This window comes from Arabidopsis lyrata, assembly GCF_000004255.2.
Source record: "Arabidopsis lyrata subsp. lyrata unplaced genomic scaffold ARALYscaffold_5, whole genome shotgun sequence".
Lineage (NCBI taxonomy): Eukaryota > Viridiplantae > Streptophyta > Magnoliopsida > Brassicales > Brassicaceae > Arabidopsis > Arabidopsis lyrata.
In genome coordinates this window covers 13449823-13466332 of record NW_003302551.1, presented here as the reverse complement: position 1 = coordinate 13466332, position 16510 = coordinate 13449823, and the positions used below count along the sequence as shown (strand labels likewise).

The window sequence follows — 16510 nt, the reverse complement described above, 5'->3', positions numbered from 1 at the left end:
TTTTCAAATTCATTGATTTTCAATGATTACTTTACTTGCAGTTAGCAGAATTACTTTACTTGGATAATTAGAGTCCTTCACTTTCAACACATTAGTATTAATTTGCGTTTCTTCTATACAGCTTCCTACGTAGGGTTTGATTATGTCATGTAGAGTGAAGAGAATGAATTGACGTGATTAAGTTACTAAGACCCAATTTTTCTTTCTCTAGGAGCCTTATGGGATGTGATTTCAATGGTGAAAACACTGTCAAATTTATAAAATGTATTTGTAAAAACAAATACTTTCACTTACCGGTTGATTATTTAGGGTACTTTCAGTGACATCATTTGCAGTAGAATCTCCTCGTGTGTGTGTGTTTGTAATTTCAGTGACATACTTTCACTTCTTGTGTGTGTGTGTTTGTACTTTTTCTTGTTTTTAATAGAATCTCCTCTTAGGTTTATTTTTATATCAAGTGTTTTGTCTCTTAATAACTTAAAATATTTGATAAAGCTAGTTTGTTCTCTATTTTCAGGTTTTGGATCTACATTACATCAAAGGTTATCAATGGAAAACAATCTAGGAAGCACGAGTAAGACATCAGGTACTTTAACATACTAATTTTTGTTTGCTAACTGCAACTATGCACTATAATTAGTCATCACTGTGAATGGTTTTATTTACATATGTTTGTTTTTTATGTGCAGCCACTACTAAGGAGTTTCCCAAGCTCATTTTCGGAAATGGTAAAGAGCTTGAAGTTGAGAAAATTAACAACAGCTGCAGATTATCGATACTTAGGAAAATCAAAGATGCTTTGCCACTAGAGTATAAGAAAGTGAAGTCTGATCCTCTGTTTGCACAAGTCTTCGCCATATACGAAAATGGTTTACATTATTCGGGTCGTCTGGTGCATAGCCTAATGTGTAGGCAGTTGGTAACAAGAAAACAGCATGAGCTCTGGTTTGTGTTTGGAAACAAGCCTCTCCGATTTTCTTTGCAAGAGTTCTACGCAGTGACTGGGCTGAAATACAATGATGATTTCAAGTATGATTTAGATACTTGGAAAGATGATAAGGGGTTTTGGAGCAAGTTGCTGAAAAGAGAGGAGAAGATATGCATTAAGACGATGATGTCTACGCATCTAGGAGCAGTTCACAAGTGGGGTAAAGTAGATAGGATTAGATTTGTCTATTTGTGTGTGATTGCTGGTTTGGTAATTGCGAAAGATGAGAAGAAAGCTATTCCAGTACATTACATCAAATTGGTGATGGATCTTGAGAAGTTAAGGGCGTATCCTTGGGGTTTACATTCGTTTGACTATCTTGTCGAGTCGATCACAAACGCAAAAAAGGACTTGAAGAAGACTAAAAGCTACGCCCTTGATGGTTTCTCAATTGCACTACAGATATGGGCTATGGAAGCAGTTCCTAAAATAGGAGGAATATTAGGAGTGAATCTTAACAAGAACTTGGGAGCTTCTCTTAGATGTTCTAACTGGAAAGGGGCAGCAAAAGTTTCTTATCAAGAAATTATCGAATTAGAGTCAGGAATGACAGCAGAGGTTAGTAGCTTAATTTTCATACATATATACTCAACAATTCATATGGGTTTGCTGCATTTCTGATAAGTAAATATTATTTTGTAGGATATTGTATATCCATACATTTCCATCACAGGAAATTATGATGTATATGAGTCAGTGGATTTCCTGAGGCAAGGTGAGAACAGTGATGTTGCTTTGAAGAACTTAAACGCTTTGATAAGAACTGGTTATGATTTTTCTGACTTTGAGTGGGATGCTGTTGAGAGTCCTGATGTCGAGGAAGAAACGATAGATGAGGATTTAGTAGAAGATGGCTATGTGGAAGGTCAAGGTGAGATACATACAAATGACAAGGAAGAGGCGAATGTCACTGTTGAAGGTAGCCTACTCTCTGGTTTGCAGAGTAATGAGCATGAAATGGCGACAAGTTCAAAGAAGAGAAGGAGTAAGGACGGTGACCACGGTGCACAGACAAGGAAGATGAAACTGTTATGTCAAAGAGCTCCAGCCGCACCACATGGTTTTGATGAAGAGATGAAAACATTCATCAGAGAAATGTTTGAAACTTCTTTCAAGCATTTTGGGCAAGAAGTAGGCAACAAATTAGGAAAGATAGAGCTAGATGTAGCAACACTCAAGAAAGCAGTGATCACTATGGATGAGAATTCGAAAAAAGACAAGGCACCACCATTCGGTAATGGTCAACCAGTGGTACGTTAAAAATAAAAACCAAAGCTTCTGTTGTTGTATTTTAGCATTGTATGACATTGTAATTCTGTTATATGTTTTGTGTTTGTAGCTTTCGTAAGAAGTAAAAACTTATGTAAAACCTTGTAATTAGGCTATTTAGTAACTTATGCATTATAATATTTAAAGGCATGTATTGTAATTTCAGACTTAGTTATTTTGTTTGTTTTTGTTTTGATATTTACATTGACTGTCTTTGCAGGACGATAATTGTCTGTTTCATGAATTATTCACCCGTCCGGGTGAAATAGACCTTAATATGGATTCGCAAGATCCAGATTTTCTGCAAAAAGAAATGGGACATCTTTCTCAAAAATCACAAGCACCGGGTTTTGATCCATCACAGGGTATATTTTCACAAAACCTCGAGAAACAACAGCGCAAAGACGACACTGCAGAGTTTATGGATTGGAATGATAAGGGTGATTCGGGTAAATATGACGCTGACGCGGTGTTGGTATACTTACCTGAAGCTAGATGGACTGCTTTTGAAGCATGGTTTAGGAACGTAAAGTAAGTCCTATGATTTTATTTTTATATCTTTTAAATATACCTGATTGTATAATTGTTTATTCTTTTTGTTTTACCTTCATTACAGTCGTGATGTTCCAAAACTCGGTCCATCTCATCTAACTGATGCACTATTTCAGCGTCTGATTGATCAAAAACAATGGCTAGGCAACGATGTAAGTTTTACTATTTTTTTTTTCATGACTGATTACGTATTCATTTCGATAAATACTAATTTGTTTTTAAAAATAATTGCATCGCAGGAAATAGATGCAGTACTGTACTTACATCGGGAATCCACATCTGTACTCCCATGATGCATCATTCTCAGAACGAGCAACGCCAAATGCGATTGGATACAAATTAGAGTTACCATCTACGGCTGTAGCAACCAGAAGAACTCCTTTGTATTTACTCTTCAAAAACGTACCGTCAACAACAATCACTTTCCGAATTGACTTGTAAAACCCTCTAATTGACTGACCAAAAGATATGAATAGATATTGGAATCTACCATCACAATCAACTTCATAATTTGTATACGTACCAGGATTAGCTGCTTGTAGCATGTACAAGTATTTTGGTATCTTACCATAACTTTTCTCAGGAATTCCTCTGACTTCATTAACTGCATACTCACGAGACTCCCACGCCTGCGAATAATTAAGCTCGTGTCCATACTGTGACCGAATAAGATTGATGATATCATTCGGTTTAGGTCCTTCCAACACACCTTCATAATTATGCATAATGATATGTCCAATCGTTTTTGCTGAAGGTGTTCGACAGAATTTACTTTTCTTGGAAGGAGCACATGTATGGTTACCCACGTACTTGTTGATTTTTAAATACGAAGACCGCTCTAAACGCTCAGCTCGAAGTCGCCACTTGCAGCCAACATCTATGCATCGTATACACCACAATTTTGTATCAGACTTTGTAATCATGTAGTCACAGTTATACTTCATCGCATACAATTCCATGGTTGATTGTAACAATTCTTTGCTTCTGAAATACTGACCCTGGCTCACACAAGAATACTGTGACGACGATCCGAGTCCGTGACCAACAATAGCATTTTTTGGAGTTTTGAAACTATCGGCATTCTTTCTAGTTTCTTTCACACCCCATGATGACAAAATATTGTCGACATTAACATCATCATCTCCATCGTCGACATTAACATCATCATCTCCATTACTTGCAGCGTCGGGTTCCTTATTCAGATCGAATTTTTCTTTATTCCTTGTATCTTTATCTCCACCATTGAACGTCACACATAACTTGATCGTATTTTTCCTTTTACAGTACGAAAGGAAATTACTAACCTGTCTGTTATTCATCATTACAACAGGAGGACAATCCAAGCTAAGATCCGTGGGTAAGTAACTTAACTCCACATCAACTGTACTCTGTTCTATTCCATAGTCTTCTGCAACAATCGCTTGTAACTCTTCAAAAGTTGTAGTCGTTTCCAAACTCAACAATCTCCCACGATTTTTTTCATCAATAATAAATCTCCACTCTTTCTTGTTATACAATCTCCACACACCACTCCTTACGTAGATGTGCATCGAGAAATCGTTGATCAAAAACGGGAAAATTTGAAGGAAAACGTGTTCTTAGCTTTTTAGAAACGAAAGTGGTGGACTAAGACGTGTAGGATTAAGACGTATAGCTTTTTAGGGTTTAAAAAACGTTTTAGGTTTTAATCTTAGTCTAAAAACCGTAGACAACAACTTCTACATCTTGTAGATCGTAATCTAAACAATAAATAATCATTTAAATCGTAATCTAAAAAAATATTTTGTTTCCTTTTCTGAATATTTACTTTCTATATTTAGAGCATTCTAAAAATTACAGAAATCGAAATCTACAATACCGTAGAATTTACATTCTAAACGTAGATTACAATTTCTAACGATGGCAGAAGATGTAGAAATTATTAGAACGTCTATTCTAAAACATTTAGAATATAGAGAAAAACGTAGAATGCATGTTCTAAATATTTTAGATTATTGATTTTCGGATTTCTAAAATTCTCAGAACAGAAATCTAATCTGAAATATGTAGAACATGTACAAAAATGCAGAATACACATTCTGAGTTTCGCAGAACGCTAGAAAACGTATTCTACCAAAATTAGATGAAACTTTATCTATAAAAAAATCAACTTTTTTTAAACCAATTCTAAAAAATTATACTTCAAATCACCTCTACTCTTGTATATCTACCTGTTTTTATGGTTATTTTAAAAAAAAAACAATTAAATTAGGGTGTAGGGGTAAAATCGTCCAAACTGACAATCTCACAAAAAAGGTGTATATGGACAAATTTTTAAGTAGATATCCTTTATTTCCAATTTTCCCTTTTTTTTTTTGTCATCTGGAATTATATTAGAAAGAGATGTAGAGCTACAAACAATAACATCCCCGAGTAACCAAACCAATGCATAAGAGCAATACAACTCAAAAAACACATGCCAAAAGGAGCCACAAACTAAAACAAGCTGGGCTAATACAAAGGAATACACTTCACCATTCCGAAGCCGATTCCACGAAAACTCAGATTCAATCAGACGCCAAAGCTCTTTCCACTGCGAAGACACCATCAAGCCAAAAAGGATGACCAACCGCAACATACGATTGAAGTCTACAATCATTAGTAACACTCTTCGCAATAAGAAAAGCACACCTGTTTGAAGAAGAGTTTTCCAAAATAATTTTCCATCGCCTAAAAAACTTAAGAACCAAACCAGCCTCCATAGATTGATATCTAAAAGAAGGCCAAGCAATAGGTCTGTTAATAGCCTTAACCAAAGACTCCACCAGCAGCCCAAAAATCACATTCTCTACTCTGTGACTCCGCATACTCTCAATTGCCCACATTAAACCTATAAAATGAGCCTCTTGCTTATCAGACAGCCTCACAAAAGCTCTTCTACTGTGTAACAGAACCTTCCCCAAGTGATCTCTCAAAACCCAAGAGACTCGTTATTTATTTGTGGAATAAAATTACGTCTAATTGAAGTCTATCCATTGTTTCCCTTTTTAGAATAGAAAATCATATTAACTATTTACGGAAATAAATGATTTTTTTTTTTTTTTAAATAGAATAAACCTTAATTTGTGTTATATGAAATATAGTTTCTGACTTTGAGTTTGACATAAGATGAAGAAAATATTGAAATTGATCAAAAGAAAACATTCAAAAGAGTTGTTAGTTAAGAAGTTTGTGCAACCTTTATAAAGACATCTTCAAGAGTTGTGTCTGCAAGTCCCCAAGCAACTACCGGAAACATTGTCTTCGCCTTCTCCACCGCCTGAAACACCTCACCAATCTTCACCTCCTGCTTTGGCAGCTCAAACTTCTGAGTCCCCGCGGTTCGATATATCTTCTTTGCATTCATAGAGATGTTATGCACTAATTGCTCCACTTCTTTCTCATGTTCCTCCGAGGTTGTCATAGTCAATACATAGGATCCTCCATATCGACTCTTCAACTGTCATTAAGGTTTCAGTTAATATTGGATCACGTTTATGTTTTGAACATTGGTTGTTAATACAGTTATTCTCTGTTTTCAACGATTCAAGTATATAAGATGTTTTTCAGTTTTACCTCCTTTGGATTGCCTATGCATTGCAAACTACCATCGACGAAAATTCCAATACGGTCACATAAAATTTCAGCTTCTTCCATTGAATGTGCTGAAATATAAGACCAAAGGTGAAGTTTTCCTTTTGTATGAAGATATTATGAGGCAAAACAAAAAGGAGATAAGAAGCTTAGAAGACTATACTAGTGAGTATTATCGCCCCTTTTCGCTTAGCCCGTTTCACTACATCCCATAAGCTTTTCCTCGAGGCTGGATCAAGCCCAGTACTTGGCTCATCCATGTAAACAACCTTGACAAATTTTCTCAAAAGATTTATTACAGATAACAAGTTTAAAACGTCATTATCATAGAACTTAGATACCAAGAGAGGTTTTGAGTTACTTTTGGGCTTCCTATAAGAGAAATAGCGACGCTGAGCCGTCTCTTCATCCCTCCGCTGTATTTACCGACTTGTTTGTCGCCAATCCCTCCATGGAAAAGGTTGACACTGCGAAGCGACTCTTCGACAGCCTAAAACCCAAGAAAACTCGTCAGTTTTACCTTTATACATAAGTCATTCACAAACCAATCACGTTAAAGTTTAAAACAAAAACTTACTTGTGTTAAGACAGAACCTTTGAGATTCTTGAGCCTTCCATAAAACAGTAGATGTTCCCTTCCACTCAATTTCTCCCACAGAAGACTTCACAAAATTCAATGAAATGGACTAAGAAACAAGGCAGCTTTAAAGTAAAGAAAGAAACAGAGATTATATTTATAGATTACTCATGTTGTGGACAGACTCCAATTGTTGTATATATCCGGTCCATATCGGTTAGTATGTCAAGACCTTGGACAAATGCTGTGCCAGATGATGGTTTAATGATTCCTGTCATCTACACAGAATATTAGAATGGCAAAGAGGTTGACCAGAAGATGCGCAATTGACTCATAAACAGAGGAGTTTTATTAGACAAAAGATCAATAGATATGATATTAAAACGGACCATATTGATGAAAGAAGTTTTGCCTGCTCCATTAGGACCAAGCATGCCAAAGCATTCTCCTTGAGGTAAAGCAAGAGATAATCCTCTAACCGCGAGTTTCTGAGGATTACCGTCCTTACCCGAGTACACCTTCTTGAGGTTGTTGCATAAAACCGCGCAGTCTCCAGTTGATTCGAGTAGATGATGCTCTACTTTCTCCCTCTGACACCAAACAAAAATGCATAAAAATCTTATTCAGCCTTGTTAATACTGAACCTGAAGTTGATCTTGTCTCTTTCTTTACCTCTTGACACACATCTGATTTTTCCATTTCGATAACAACTTTGGAAGTTTGGCTCTGACAGAAGTGATGTTGTTTCTTCTTTGAAGAGCTTTTCAGGAGGAAGAACAATGGATGTTTCCCTGAGTAAGTGATTTGATCAATGTAATATGCTAAAACAAGCAGTAACAGCCACTCAATGAGCATGATACAAGTCACTTCTTTCATTCCATTCTCAAAATCTCTCCATCTCATTCCATCAATGCCGCGGTAATCTCCCGAAAATGCAGATTGTGATAACTCATATAGCCCGCGGTATAAAGAAAATCCAGGGTATAACTCCATTGCAATTATCCATCCTCCTAGAGAAAAATCACATGAGAATCATAATAAACCTAGGAAATTTTTTGATTTGGGTTAAAGAACTTACTTGGGAAGAGAGGATCTTCCAAGAAGAATTGGAAAAGAAAGATTCCTAGAAGCCCGGTTCCAAAGACATATATGTATGCTATAACTGAAATTTTCAAATGAAAATGTAACAACTGTGATCATCATTTTGATAAATCTTAAACCAAAGCCGCGATGAAACAGTACCTGTAGCCGTTTTAACATCTGAAAACATTGCAGCTGCTAAAAAGGCGACTGATATTTGAAGATTTATGCATATGAGGAAGAACACAAGTTGGATACTATAGTCATTAAGCCTGAAGAAGTTTAACCCTGCAGAAAAAGTAAAAGCATCAAGAACTGAGAAAGAACATAAAAAGATTTAGAGGTAACATATAGTATTAGCAAATTGGATAGAGTTTGTGTTATTATTACCAATGACAGAACCGAATATCGCAAAGCATAACATGTATAGAATCGATATCAAGAGAAAATATGTGTATGAAACTATCCAGTGAGGAGCATCGCCAAGTCCTTGCATTTTCATCATGATTCTTAGCCTCTGTTGTTTCTCATAGACCAGTGTTGTTAAGATCACCTATAATATGATCCAGAGGAAAACCGCAATTAAAGCTGAGAATGAGATGAGAAATGTTCTTAAAATGTGTCATTGAGATAATCTAAAGACTTACAGGGAATAACAACAGAATGACCCATGTGAAGAAGAGTGGGCCGATTAGAGAGGCGATGTCTAAGCTCAATTTAGTCTCTGGTTTAGGCATTTCCTTGACATACTCAAAGAGTATCTTTGTCTCAGAACCTTTTAGGAACTCAAGATATGCATTAGATGCCTGAAAAAATACAGATGAAAAAAAACAAATATGAACTCAAGATTGTGTACTAAATGATAACATTAACATCTACGTTTGAGTAAAGGGTGAAGCAAAAAGTGCACCTGATTAACTAAGCGAGGGACTCGAATCAGAGCCATAGGTCGAACCACTGTATCGTTCTTGTAGGTGGAGTTGTACCAAACACAGACATTGAGATTGTTCCCATTTGTGTTCTGAAAATCAAAAGCTAAAAAATGGAAAGTTAAGACACCCACAACACTATCTTAAAGAAGTAAGATGAGAGACCTGCAGCAAACTCGTTGATCTTCTCGTCCGGATTTCCTTTTCGGTAACCCTTGAAAAGTTCGTTGTTCACATTGGAAAAACTATTCCGCCACAGATTTAAGCCTTGGACACAGTTTACCTCTAGACATAAGAAAGAAATCCTCTGTATTTAAAAGCATTCTTGTATACATTTAAGATTTTGATATTGTAAATTGGATTTTTTTTTTGTTATACTTTTAGGGAAGGCAATAGGTGATTGGTGAATTAAGATTGAGAAAGAAGAGTTTGGTGAGCATTCATTTTGGATGTTGTAGATTGGAATATCTGATATGAAAGCAGAGTCCATATAATTGGTGTATGCAGGGAAAGATGATGAGCCCTGCATATATTATAAAGTTAGAAAATGTGAAAACACAAAAAAATATAATCAAGATGTAACAAAGTTTCATGAAAACTTACCAAGACATAGTTGGCTAACTCTCCATCAAATTCAGATAAATCGCTATACATATTTCCCATTAAAACTAGCAAAACAAATTTTTTTATTGAACATAGAAAAAAAAGAGTTATAAAAGTTTCATATATCAAAGGAGTAAATTGATAGGGTTTATACTTTTTCCGAGCGACTGATTATTCCCGGTGAAGAGAAAAGTTGCAGGGGAAGAATGGCTAGGATATGTGGTCGCGACTCGGTATTGAGGAGCCGGAATTTGAAGCATTGGAGTCCATTGTGGTGGATTAGGAATGGCACAAAACGCTGCTTGCTCTGAAGTAGAATACCTTAAGTCGCAAGTTTTCTCTTTGCAACCACATTGACCATGGACGTCATTGAATTGAGTGTTGAAGAGCATTTGAACAACAAGGAGAAGTAAACAGAGGAAGAAAGGGATCGTGATGAGACGTATATTGCTCCATATGTTCCGTTTCTGCATCAAAGAACAAAAGGAAATAAAACCTCAGTGGAAACTTTTACTATGTTTTAGCCGTTTTAGTTATTAAAAGTGTATTGAAACCTGGAAAACTAAATTCTTCCTAAGCAAAGCATTGGCTTGAGTCAAGAAACTTGCAGGACTTGAATCCGCCATCACAGAGAATTTGAGAAGATTTGATGGTGGTGGTAGAGTAGAATAATTTTTAAGGAGTCTCTGAATTTTTTCTTAGATGTAACATAAAGAAGGGCATACTAAAAATATCAATAATTAAGTAGATAACACTTTAACTATACACGTTACTGAAGTGGCATACATGTATTGGACAATAGCACTGTATTTTCTTGTAAGTTGTTTCGTGTAGGTCAAGTTATAGTATTCCTTGCATCACTCACCTCAGAAATGTACTCTTTACCAAAACCTATACAAATATGAATATAATAAGATACATACTGTATTGGTTTTTTTTTTTTTATTAATTATTACGACAATTTAGAAATATGGGTTTATTGCTACTATTTAGGTCTCTCCAACTTTCATAGCCGATATATGAATTTCAAAACAGAGTAAAACCAATAGTTATGACATTGCGAACCATCAGCGAAAAACATCTCCAAGTGTTGTTGTGTCGCCTCTTTGATTCAGAAGCTCTAGTGATCGTTTTAAGTATAATCTCTATCTCATTGAAAATCACGAAATCACGAACTTATTACATATATCCAGTAAGGCAGTAATATACATGAAATCTTATAAACACTAATTTTGTATCATGTGGTAGCAATTTGACATTGGACAAAACATGGACGTATGAATCTAAGAAGATCAAGAAAAGACATTAAAGGCCTCACCAGTCCTAGCAACCTTGATGAAGACATCTTCAAGGGTTGTGTCTGCGAGTCCCCAAGCGAAAACCGTGAAGTTGCTCTTCGCCTTCTCCACCGCCTGAAACACCTCTGAGATCCGAATCTCCCTTTTTGGAAGCTCAAACTTCTGGGTTCCTGCGATGTGATATATCTTCTTGGCGTTTGGCGAGACATCTTGAATCAGCTTCTCCACGTTTTGCTCGTGTTCTGATGATGTTGTCATCGTAAACACATAGGATCCACCATACCTTCCCTTCAGCTCTCTAGGGTTGCCAATGCATTGCAAGCCTCCGTCCACAAAAATACCCAATCGGTCACATAGAAATTCTGCTTCTTCCATTGAGTGGGTTGTGAGGATTATCGCAGTGTTTTGTTTTGCACGCTTGATGACAGTCCATAGGTTCTTTCTCGAGGCTGGATCAAGTCCTGTACTTGGCTCATCCATATAAACCACCTTCAAAGGAAAAAGAAAATAAGGATGAGTTTGTTAAGGTTGAAAAGCTCAACTCTCTAAGTGTACTATTTATAGATTATGGGTTACCAAAAAATAAGCAAACAAGGGATTCTCAGACGATGGTGTACCTTAGGGTTCCCGATAAGTGAAATGGCTACGCTCAGCCGCCTTTTCATACCCCCGCTGTATTTCCCAGCAGGTTTGTCGGCAACTCCTCCGTGGAAAAGGTTGACACTCTTAAGAGACTCTTCCACAGCCTAATGCAAGGTAAGTAACGATGAGAAATAGATTGAGCAATGGAAGTAATATATAGAAGGGAAGTGAGATTGATAACATACTTGGTTGAGATCAGAGCCTTTGAGATTCTTAAGTCTCCCATAAAACAGCAGATGTTCCCTTCCTGTCAGTGTTTCCCAGAGCAAACTGGTATACGACAGACAATAAGAGAATGATCAAACAACTTCTATCTATAGTGTAACACTAAGAACAAAATGAAATGAATTTCAAGAATTTAATTACTCATGCTGCGGGCATACGCCCATGCTGGTGTATACTCTGTCCATATCATTGCATATATCCAAACCTTGAACAAGTCCTGTCCCAGATGTTGGTTTCAGGAGCCCAGTCATCTGGCCAAGAAAACAAAGAACATATTACTAAGGCTACAAGATTATATAATCTGAAGCACAATTCGTTTGGGCATATACTAGCTAGAGTTTCTCGATCAGCAATGATATAGAAGCTAAGGTCTAATGTGTACAAAAGATTTTGTCCATTTGGGTACTGACCATATTGATGAAGGACGTCTTGCCAGCACCATTGGGCCCTAACATGCCAAAGCATTCTCCTGAAGGCACAGCGAGAGATAACCCCCGGACTGCCAATTTTGGCGGGTTCCCATCTCTACCTGGATACACCTTCTTCAGGTTGTCACATACAATCGCATGGCTTGTGCTCGACTCAAGCATCAGTTGCTCAACTTTTTCACTCTGATTTGAAAAACTTTTTAATCAGCACCATAACTTTCAAGAACAAGGAATATATTGTAAAGCCTTTTGTCATACCTCCTGAGTAACATCTGGTTTTTCCATCTCAACGGAGACTTTGGAACCTTGCCTCTGCAAACTAGGCCTTCGAAAAGAAGGAGATTTCTTGAAAAGGTTTTGCAAGAAGAACAATGGGTCTTTTCCTGATGAAGAAATCTTATCGATATAGTATGCTGCAATGAGGGCAAGAAACCATTCGACGATAATGATGTAAAAAACATCATCCATTGCACTATCACTGAAATCTTTCCACTTCATCCCATCTTCCCCTCTCAAGTTTCCCCGGAAAGCAAATTGTGCCAACTCATATAGCCCACGGTATAAGGAAAAGCCAGGATATAACTCCATGACAATAATCCAGCCTCCTGGAAAATTATAATTCATTTGCAATCGTGGTCAGTTATGAGATTTATAAACACATAAACGACTGTATTTAATGTCAATCTTCAAGATCATAATAACTTACTAGGAAATGATGAATCTTCAATCAGAAAGTTGAGTAGAAACAAGCCCAAAAGTCCAGATCCAAACACGTATATGTAAGCAGCAACTATGATTAAGATATATGAGAAAAGCTCATTAGTTCCTTTAAACCCCGACATGTTCTTGATCAAATTCAAGAAGCACGATGTTGTTAGTACCTGTTGATGTCTTGACATTTGAAAATACTGAAGAAACTAGAAAGGCAAGGGCGATTTGCAGATTCACATAGAGAAAATAGAATACGAATTGGATGCTGTAGGCATTAAGCCGAAAGAACTTCAGTCCTGCATGGAACCAGCAACTATAAAGACCCATATTGGAAAAAAAATCTGTATAGAAAATCTAATGTAAGAAATATATAAAGACAGAGAGGCTTCAGTTACCTATTGCTGACCCGAATATCATCAGGCATATAACATATAACACGGATATGGTAAGGAAATAGGCATAGGAAATCATCCAATAAGGACCATCTCCTAGGCCATGCATTTTCATTATAATTCTTAGATGTTGCTGTTTCTCATACACTAATGACGACAATATCACCTGCATACAAATGGCTCTAGATATGAATTTCGTATCTTACGCTGGGAGAAAGCAGAATTCTTGTTGTTTCCAAGATTTATAGATTACTATACATCAGGGTGAATATTATTGAAGGCAAACTTACAGGGAACAGAAGAAGAATAACCCATGTAAAGAAAAGGGGGCCAATTAGAGACGCGATGTCCAGACGAAGACTTGTTTCTGGTTTAGGCATTTCTTTGGCATATTCGAACAACATCCTTGTCCCCGGGCCTTGTAAAAATTGAAGGTAAGCATTTGACACCTGCAGTTTGGCAAAGAGTAAGCATCAGTTCAATCAAGAAAATGGTGCTAGATGGTAAAGAGCAAAGCGTTAATACAATGATGAGGATATGTTGAGTACAATGTTGTTTTCTTACCAAATTGACTGAGCGGGGAACACGGACCAACTTTGTAAGTCTATTTCCTGAATCGTCCTTGTATGTTGAATTATACCAGATGTGGACATTGAAATTGTTCCTATCAGTGTTCAAGAGATCATATGCTAAGGCAACAAAAAAAAATCAGACAGGAAGAGTCAGAAATCTCATGTGCATATTAAGCACTGTTATAGATAAACCGACTGAGAAGTTGACGAACCTGCAGAGATCTCATTTATCTTCCCCTCAGGGTTTCCTTTCCGATAACCCTTGAAAATCAAATCATTGACCTCTATGGAGGTATTTTTCCAGATATTGAATCCTTCAACACATCTCAACTCTGGTTTTGACACAAACATTAAGTCATTCGACAGCAAGAAAAGATAACTTTGAGTGAGGGCAATATATGGAAGAAAGAGATATCATGTTTAACAAACTTGCGATATGCATACAGAAGAACGCAACTAAATTACCTATCTCACATTCATTATCCTTCTAAAACATTTTTAATTAAACATCTATGGGATTGAAAACTGAATACCTTTTTCAAACTTGAGAGGTGGTTGTTCGAATGAGAATGGGAACGTAGCATTAGAAATGCACCGAGGTTGGATATTGTAGATGGAAAGGTTTGAGGCAATCCCAGGATCAAGATAATTGGTGAAATCTGCCTCAACTGATGTACCCTGAAACATGAGGTCAAGAAAGCTAAGAAACATAATCACACACACTTCATAATGGAAACAGACAGAATCCAACCAAAGAACTTACCAAAACATTATTAGCTAAAGTAAGCAAGATGTCAGAGGAGTTCGCAGATAAGGAACTAGTGAGCAGATTCCCAGATACAGCTAGAGAAAACATGAAGATAAGTGTTACAGTGAATACAAATACTGAATATACTGAAAGAAGAGAAGAAAAAATGTAGAGAAGAGACGTACTTGTTCCAAGGGAACGGTTATTTCCAGTAAACAGTATAGTAACAGGACAAGATCCTGTTCGTCTACAAGAGTCATTAGGAAGACCACTACCATCATCAGCAGGATCACTAACAGCGCGACTCTCAGGGCGCGGGATTTGTAACAATGGAGGCCATAGTGGAGGACTAGGGATGGAACAAAAGAAAGCTTGATCCGGTTTAGAATGTTCTAAACCGCAAATCTCTCTTTGGCATTTTCCATTTCTATTTCTGACGATGCATCGACAACCACAGCGATTATCAGCAGAGTTATTAATATTTGTATCGAACAGGACTTGTATAATCACTAGAAGTATACAGAGGTAGAAAGGGATCATGATAAGCCGAATATTGCTCCATAGATTCCGTTTCTACACCAACACATAATTTACACAAATGACGAATTAGAACAACAACATAATCATCCTAGCAAAATATCTGTAACTAAATTCGATAATCAATTGAACTTTGAGATAAGTTTATCTGATTACCAAATTATATCAAATTATCTGTGATTACGTCGGATAATCAATAGATTAGCCACTAATGTTATTGTAGAAACTGATCCATCAAGTTTTCGCGAGTAGCAAAATCGAAAATCCGAAAACTTGTATGTATATAATTGGATTGCGTGGAGGAAAAGAAAACGCAAAAAGTACCTGATAGGTTAAGTTTTTCCTAAGCAAGGCATTGGCTCTCGTTGAGAAACTGGCAGGACCAGGATCCGCCATTGATGACGATTTTGGTAATCTTCGCTCTTTTCTCTGTGTCTTCTATTTGAATATTAACGCTAAATTAAATTATTTTAGGTTTCTGTTTTCTTTTGGGTTAGTAAAAATTGAATCCTAATTTTGAACTTAGAACGAACCAAATCCAATCACCGCCTTTTGGGTTCATATAGTAGCAGGCGGAGGAAAGAAGAACAGAGATCAGATACGGAATGTGAAATTACGATAATACCCTTATGCACACGCTTTATTATTTTCGTTAAGTACGTCTTTATCAGTTGATATATTAGTATTAAAGTTTTTGGGATTATTCTTTTGGTCAAACAACAAAAAGGTAAATTCAACGAAATCAAGAAAGTGACAATTAAAGAAAGATTGAAATGTAAATTTGGTAGGAAGCTGCGGAGGAGAGTGATCCCACGACCCAATAGATTCTTCAACTAATGGAAGAGGTGAGTTTCAATTATTTGTTTATATTTGATATAAAGTTTTTAATTTGGCATAGTTGATGATTAATACGTCATTTCAGACGTAATCACGTGTGAACGTAATTCATTAAACTATTCTATTCTAATGTCTCACGTAAAACTATCCAGTAAATTTGGTTGACTATGATATTTTTGACCATTTTAAATAATTAAAAAAGATTTGTTCAAAATTCAAACATTTTCCAATGTGGCAGTTAAGTTACTTGGACAAGAAGCAATGTATGATCCCATATAAAGGAGAAAATATGTTATGATGTCAGAAGAAAAGTCTTATCTCAGTTTATTGTTTTTAACAGCAGTCTTATTTCAGTTTTAAAACATAAAAAGTCTTTGCACAAATTTTTTTAAAAAAATCATAAAAGTCTTAATTAGTAGCATTTTTTTCAACTCTTATTTTACAAAGAAAATAAATTTACTTTGATTTGGTTTCGGTTTGAATTTGTTCATGATAATGTTTTTTCTTTTA

The 16510-nt window shown here is 36.3% G+C and overlaps 3 protein-coding genes across 3 annotated transcripts; 1 reads left to right on the top strand and 2 right to left on the bottom strand.

The window, feature by feature from the left end:
* The first annotated feature begins 39 nt into the window (after positions 1-39).
* Positions 40-3102, top strand: LOC9311934. The gene is made up of 5 exons (XM_021026206.1): positions 40-586; positions 690-1546; positions 1631-2239; positions 2478-2788; positions 2874-3102. Exons 1-5 carry the CDS (start codon positions 550-552, stop codon positions 3100-3102), a joined length of 2043 nt encoding a protein of 680 aa, XP_020881865.1. The 5' UTR covers positions 40-549.
* A 2800-nt stretch (positions 3103-5902) lies between these two features.
* Positions 5903-10697, bottom strand: LOC9311933 (ABC transporter A family member 8). The gene is made up of 18 exons (XM_021024013.1): positions 10165-10697; positions 9765-10077; positions 9611-9675; positions 9386-9530; positions 9173-9292; positions 8989-9113; positions 8726-8884; positions 8469-8631; positions 8241-8366; positions 8077-8160; positions 7671-8008; positions 7388-7588; positions 7167-7276; positions 6999-7083; positions 6783-6911; positions 6585-6690; positions 6404-6492; positions 5903-6287 (listed from the first exon to the last, which is right to left on the bottom strand). The coding sequence occupies exons 1-18, from the start codon at positions 10234-10236 to the stop codon at positions 6009-6011; spliced, it is 2709 nt and encodes a 902-aa protein (XP_020879672.1). The 5' UTR covers positions 10237-10697; the 3' UTR covers positions 5903-6008.
* An 81-nt stretch (positions 10698-10778) lies between these two features.
* Positions 10779-15724, bottom strand: LOC9311932 (ABC transporter A family member 7). Its single transcript, XM_021024012.1, has 16 exons — positions 15488-15724; positions 14812-15199; positions 14642-14721; positions 14412-14556; positions 14091-14210; positions 13871-13995; positions 13597-13755; positions 13310-13472; positions 13085-13210; positions 12910-12993; positions 12462-12808; positions 12186-12386; positions 11917-12026; positions 11736-11820; positions 11526-11654; positions 10779-11397 (listed from the first exon to the last, which is right to left on the bottom strand). Exons 1-16 carry the CDS (start codon positions 15557-15559, stop codon positions 10903-10905), a joined length of 2829 nt encoding a protein of 942 aa, XP_020879671.1. The 5' UTR covers positions 15560-15724; the 3' UTR covers positions 10779-10902.
* Positions 15725-16510: the final 786 nt, after the last annotated feature.

Coding starts and splice junctions, on each gene's coding strand:
- LOC9311933 (XM_021024013.1), bottom strand. CDS start 10,236: ATGGCGGATTCAAGTCCTGCAAGTTTCTTGACTCAAGCCAATGCTTTG. Junction 8,009..8,076: donor GGAAGATCCTCTCTTCCCAA/GTAAGTTCTTTA, acceptor ATTTTTCTCTAG/GAGGATGGATAATTGCAATG. Junction 6,288..6,403: donor GCATAGGCAATCCAAAGGAG/GTAAAACTGAAA, acceptor CCTTAATGACAG/TTGAAGAGTCGATATGGAGG.
- LOC9311932 (XM_021024012.1), bottom strand. CDS start 15,559: ATGGCGGATCCTGGTCCTGCCAGTTTCTCAACGAGAGCCAATGCCTTG. Junction 15,200..15,487: donor GGAAAAACTTAACCTATCAG/GTACTTTTTGCG, acceptor GTGTTGGTGTAG/AAACGGAATCTATGGAGCAA. Junction 14,722..14,811: donor TAACCGTTCCCTTGGAACAA/GTACGTCTCTTC, acceptor TGTTTTCTCTAG/CTGTATCTGGGAATCTGCTC.
- LOC9311934 (XM_021026206.1), top strand. CDS start 550: ATGGAAAACAATCTAGGAAGCACGAGTAAGACATCAG. Junction 587..689: donor AAGCACGAGTAAGACATCAG/GTACTTTAACAT, acceptor TTTTATGTGCAG/CCACTACTAAGGAGTTTCCC. Junction 2,789..2,873: donor GCATGGTTTAGGAACGTAAA/GTAAGTCCTATG, acceptor CCTTCATTACAG/TCGTGATGTTCCAAAACTCG.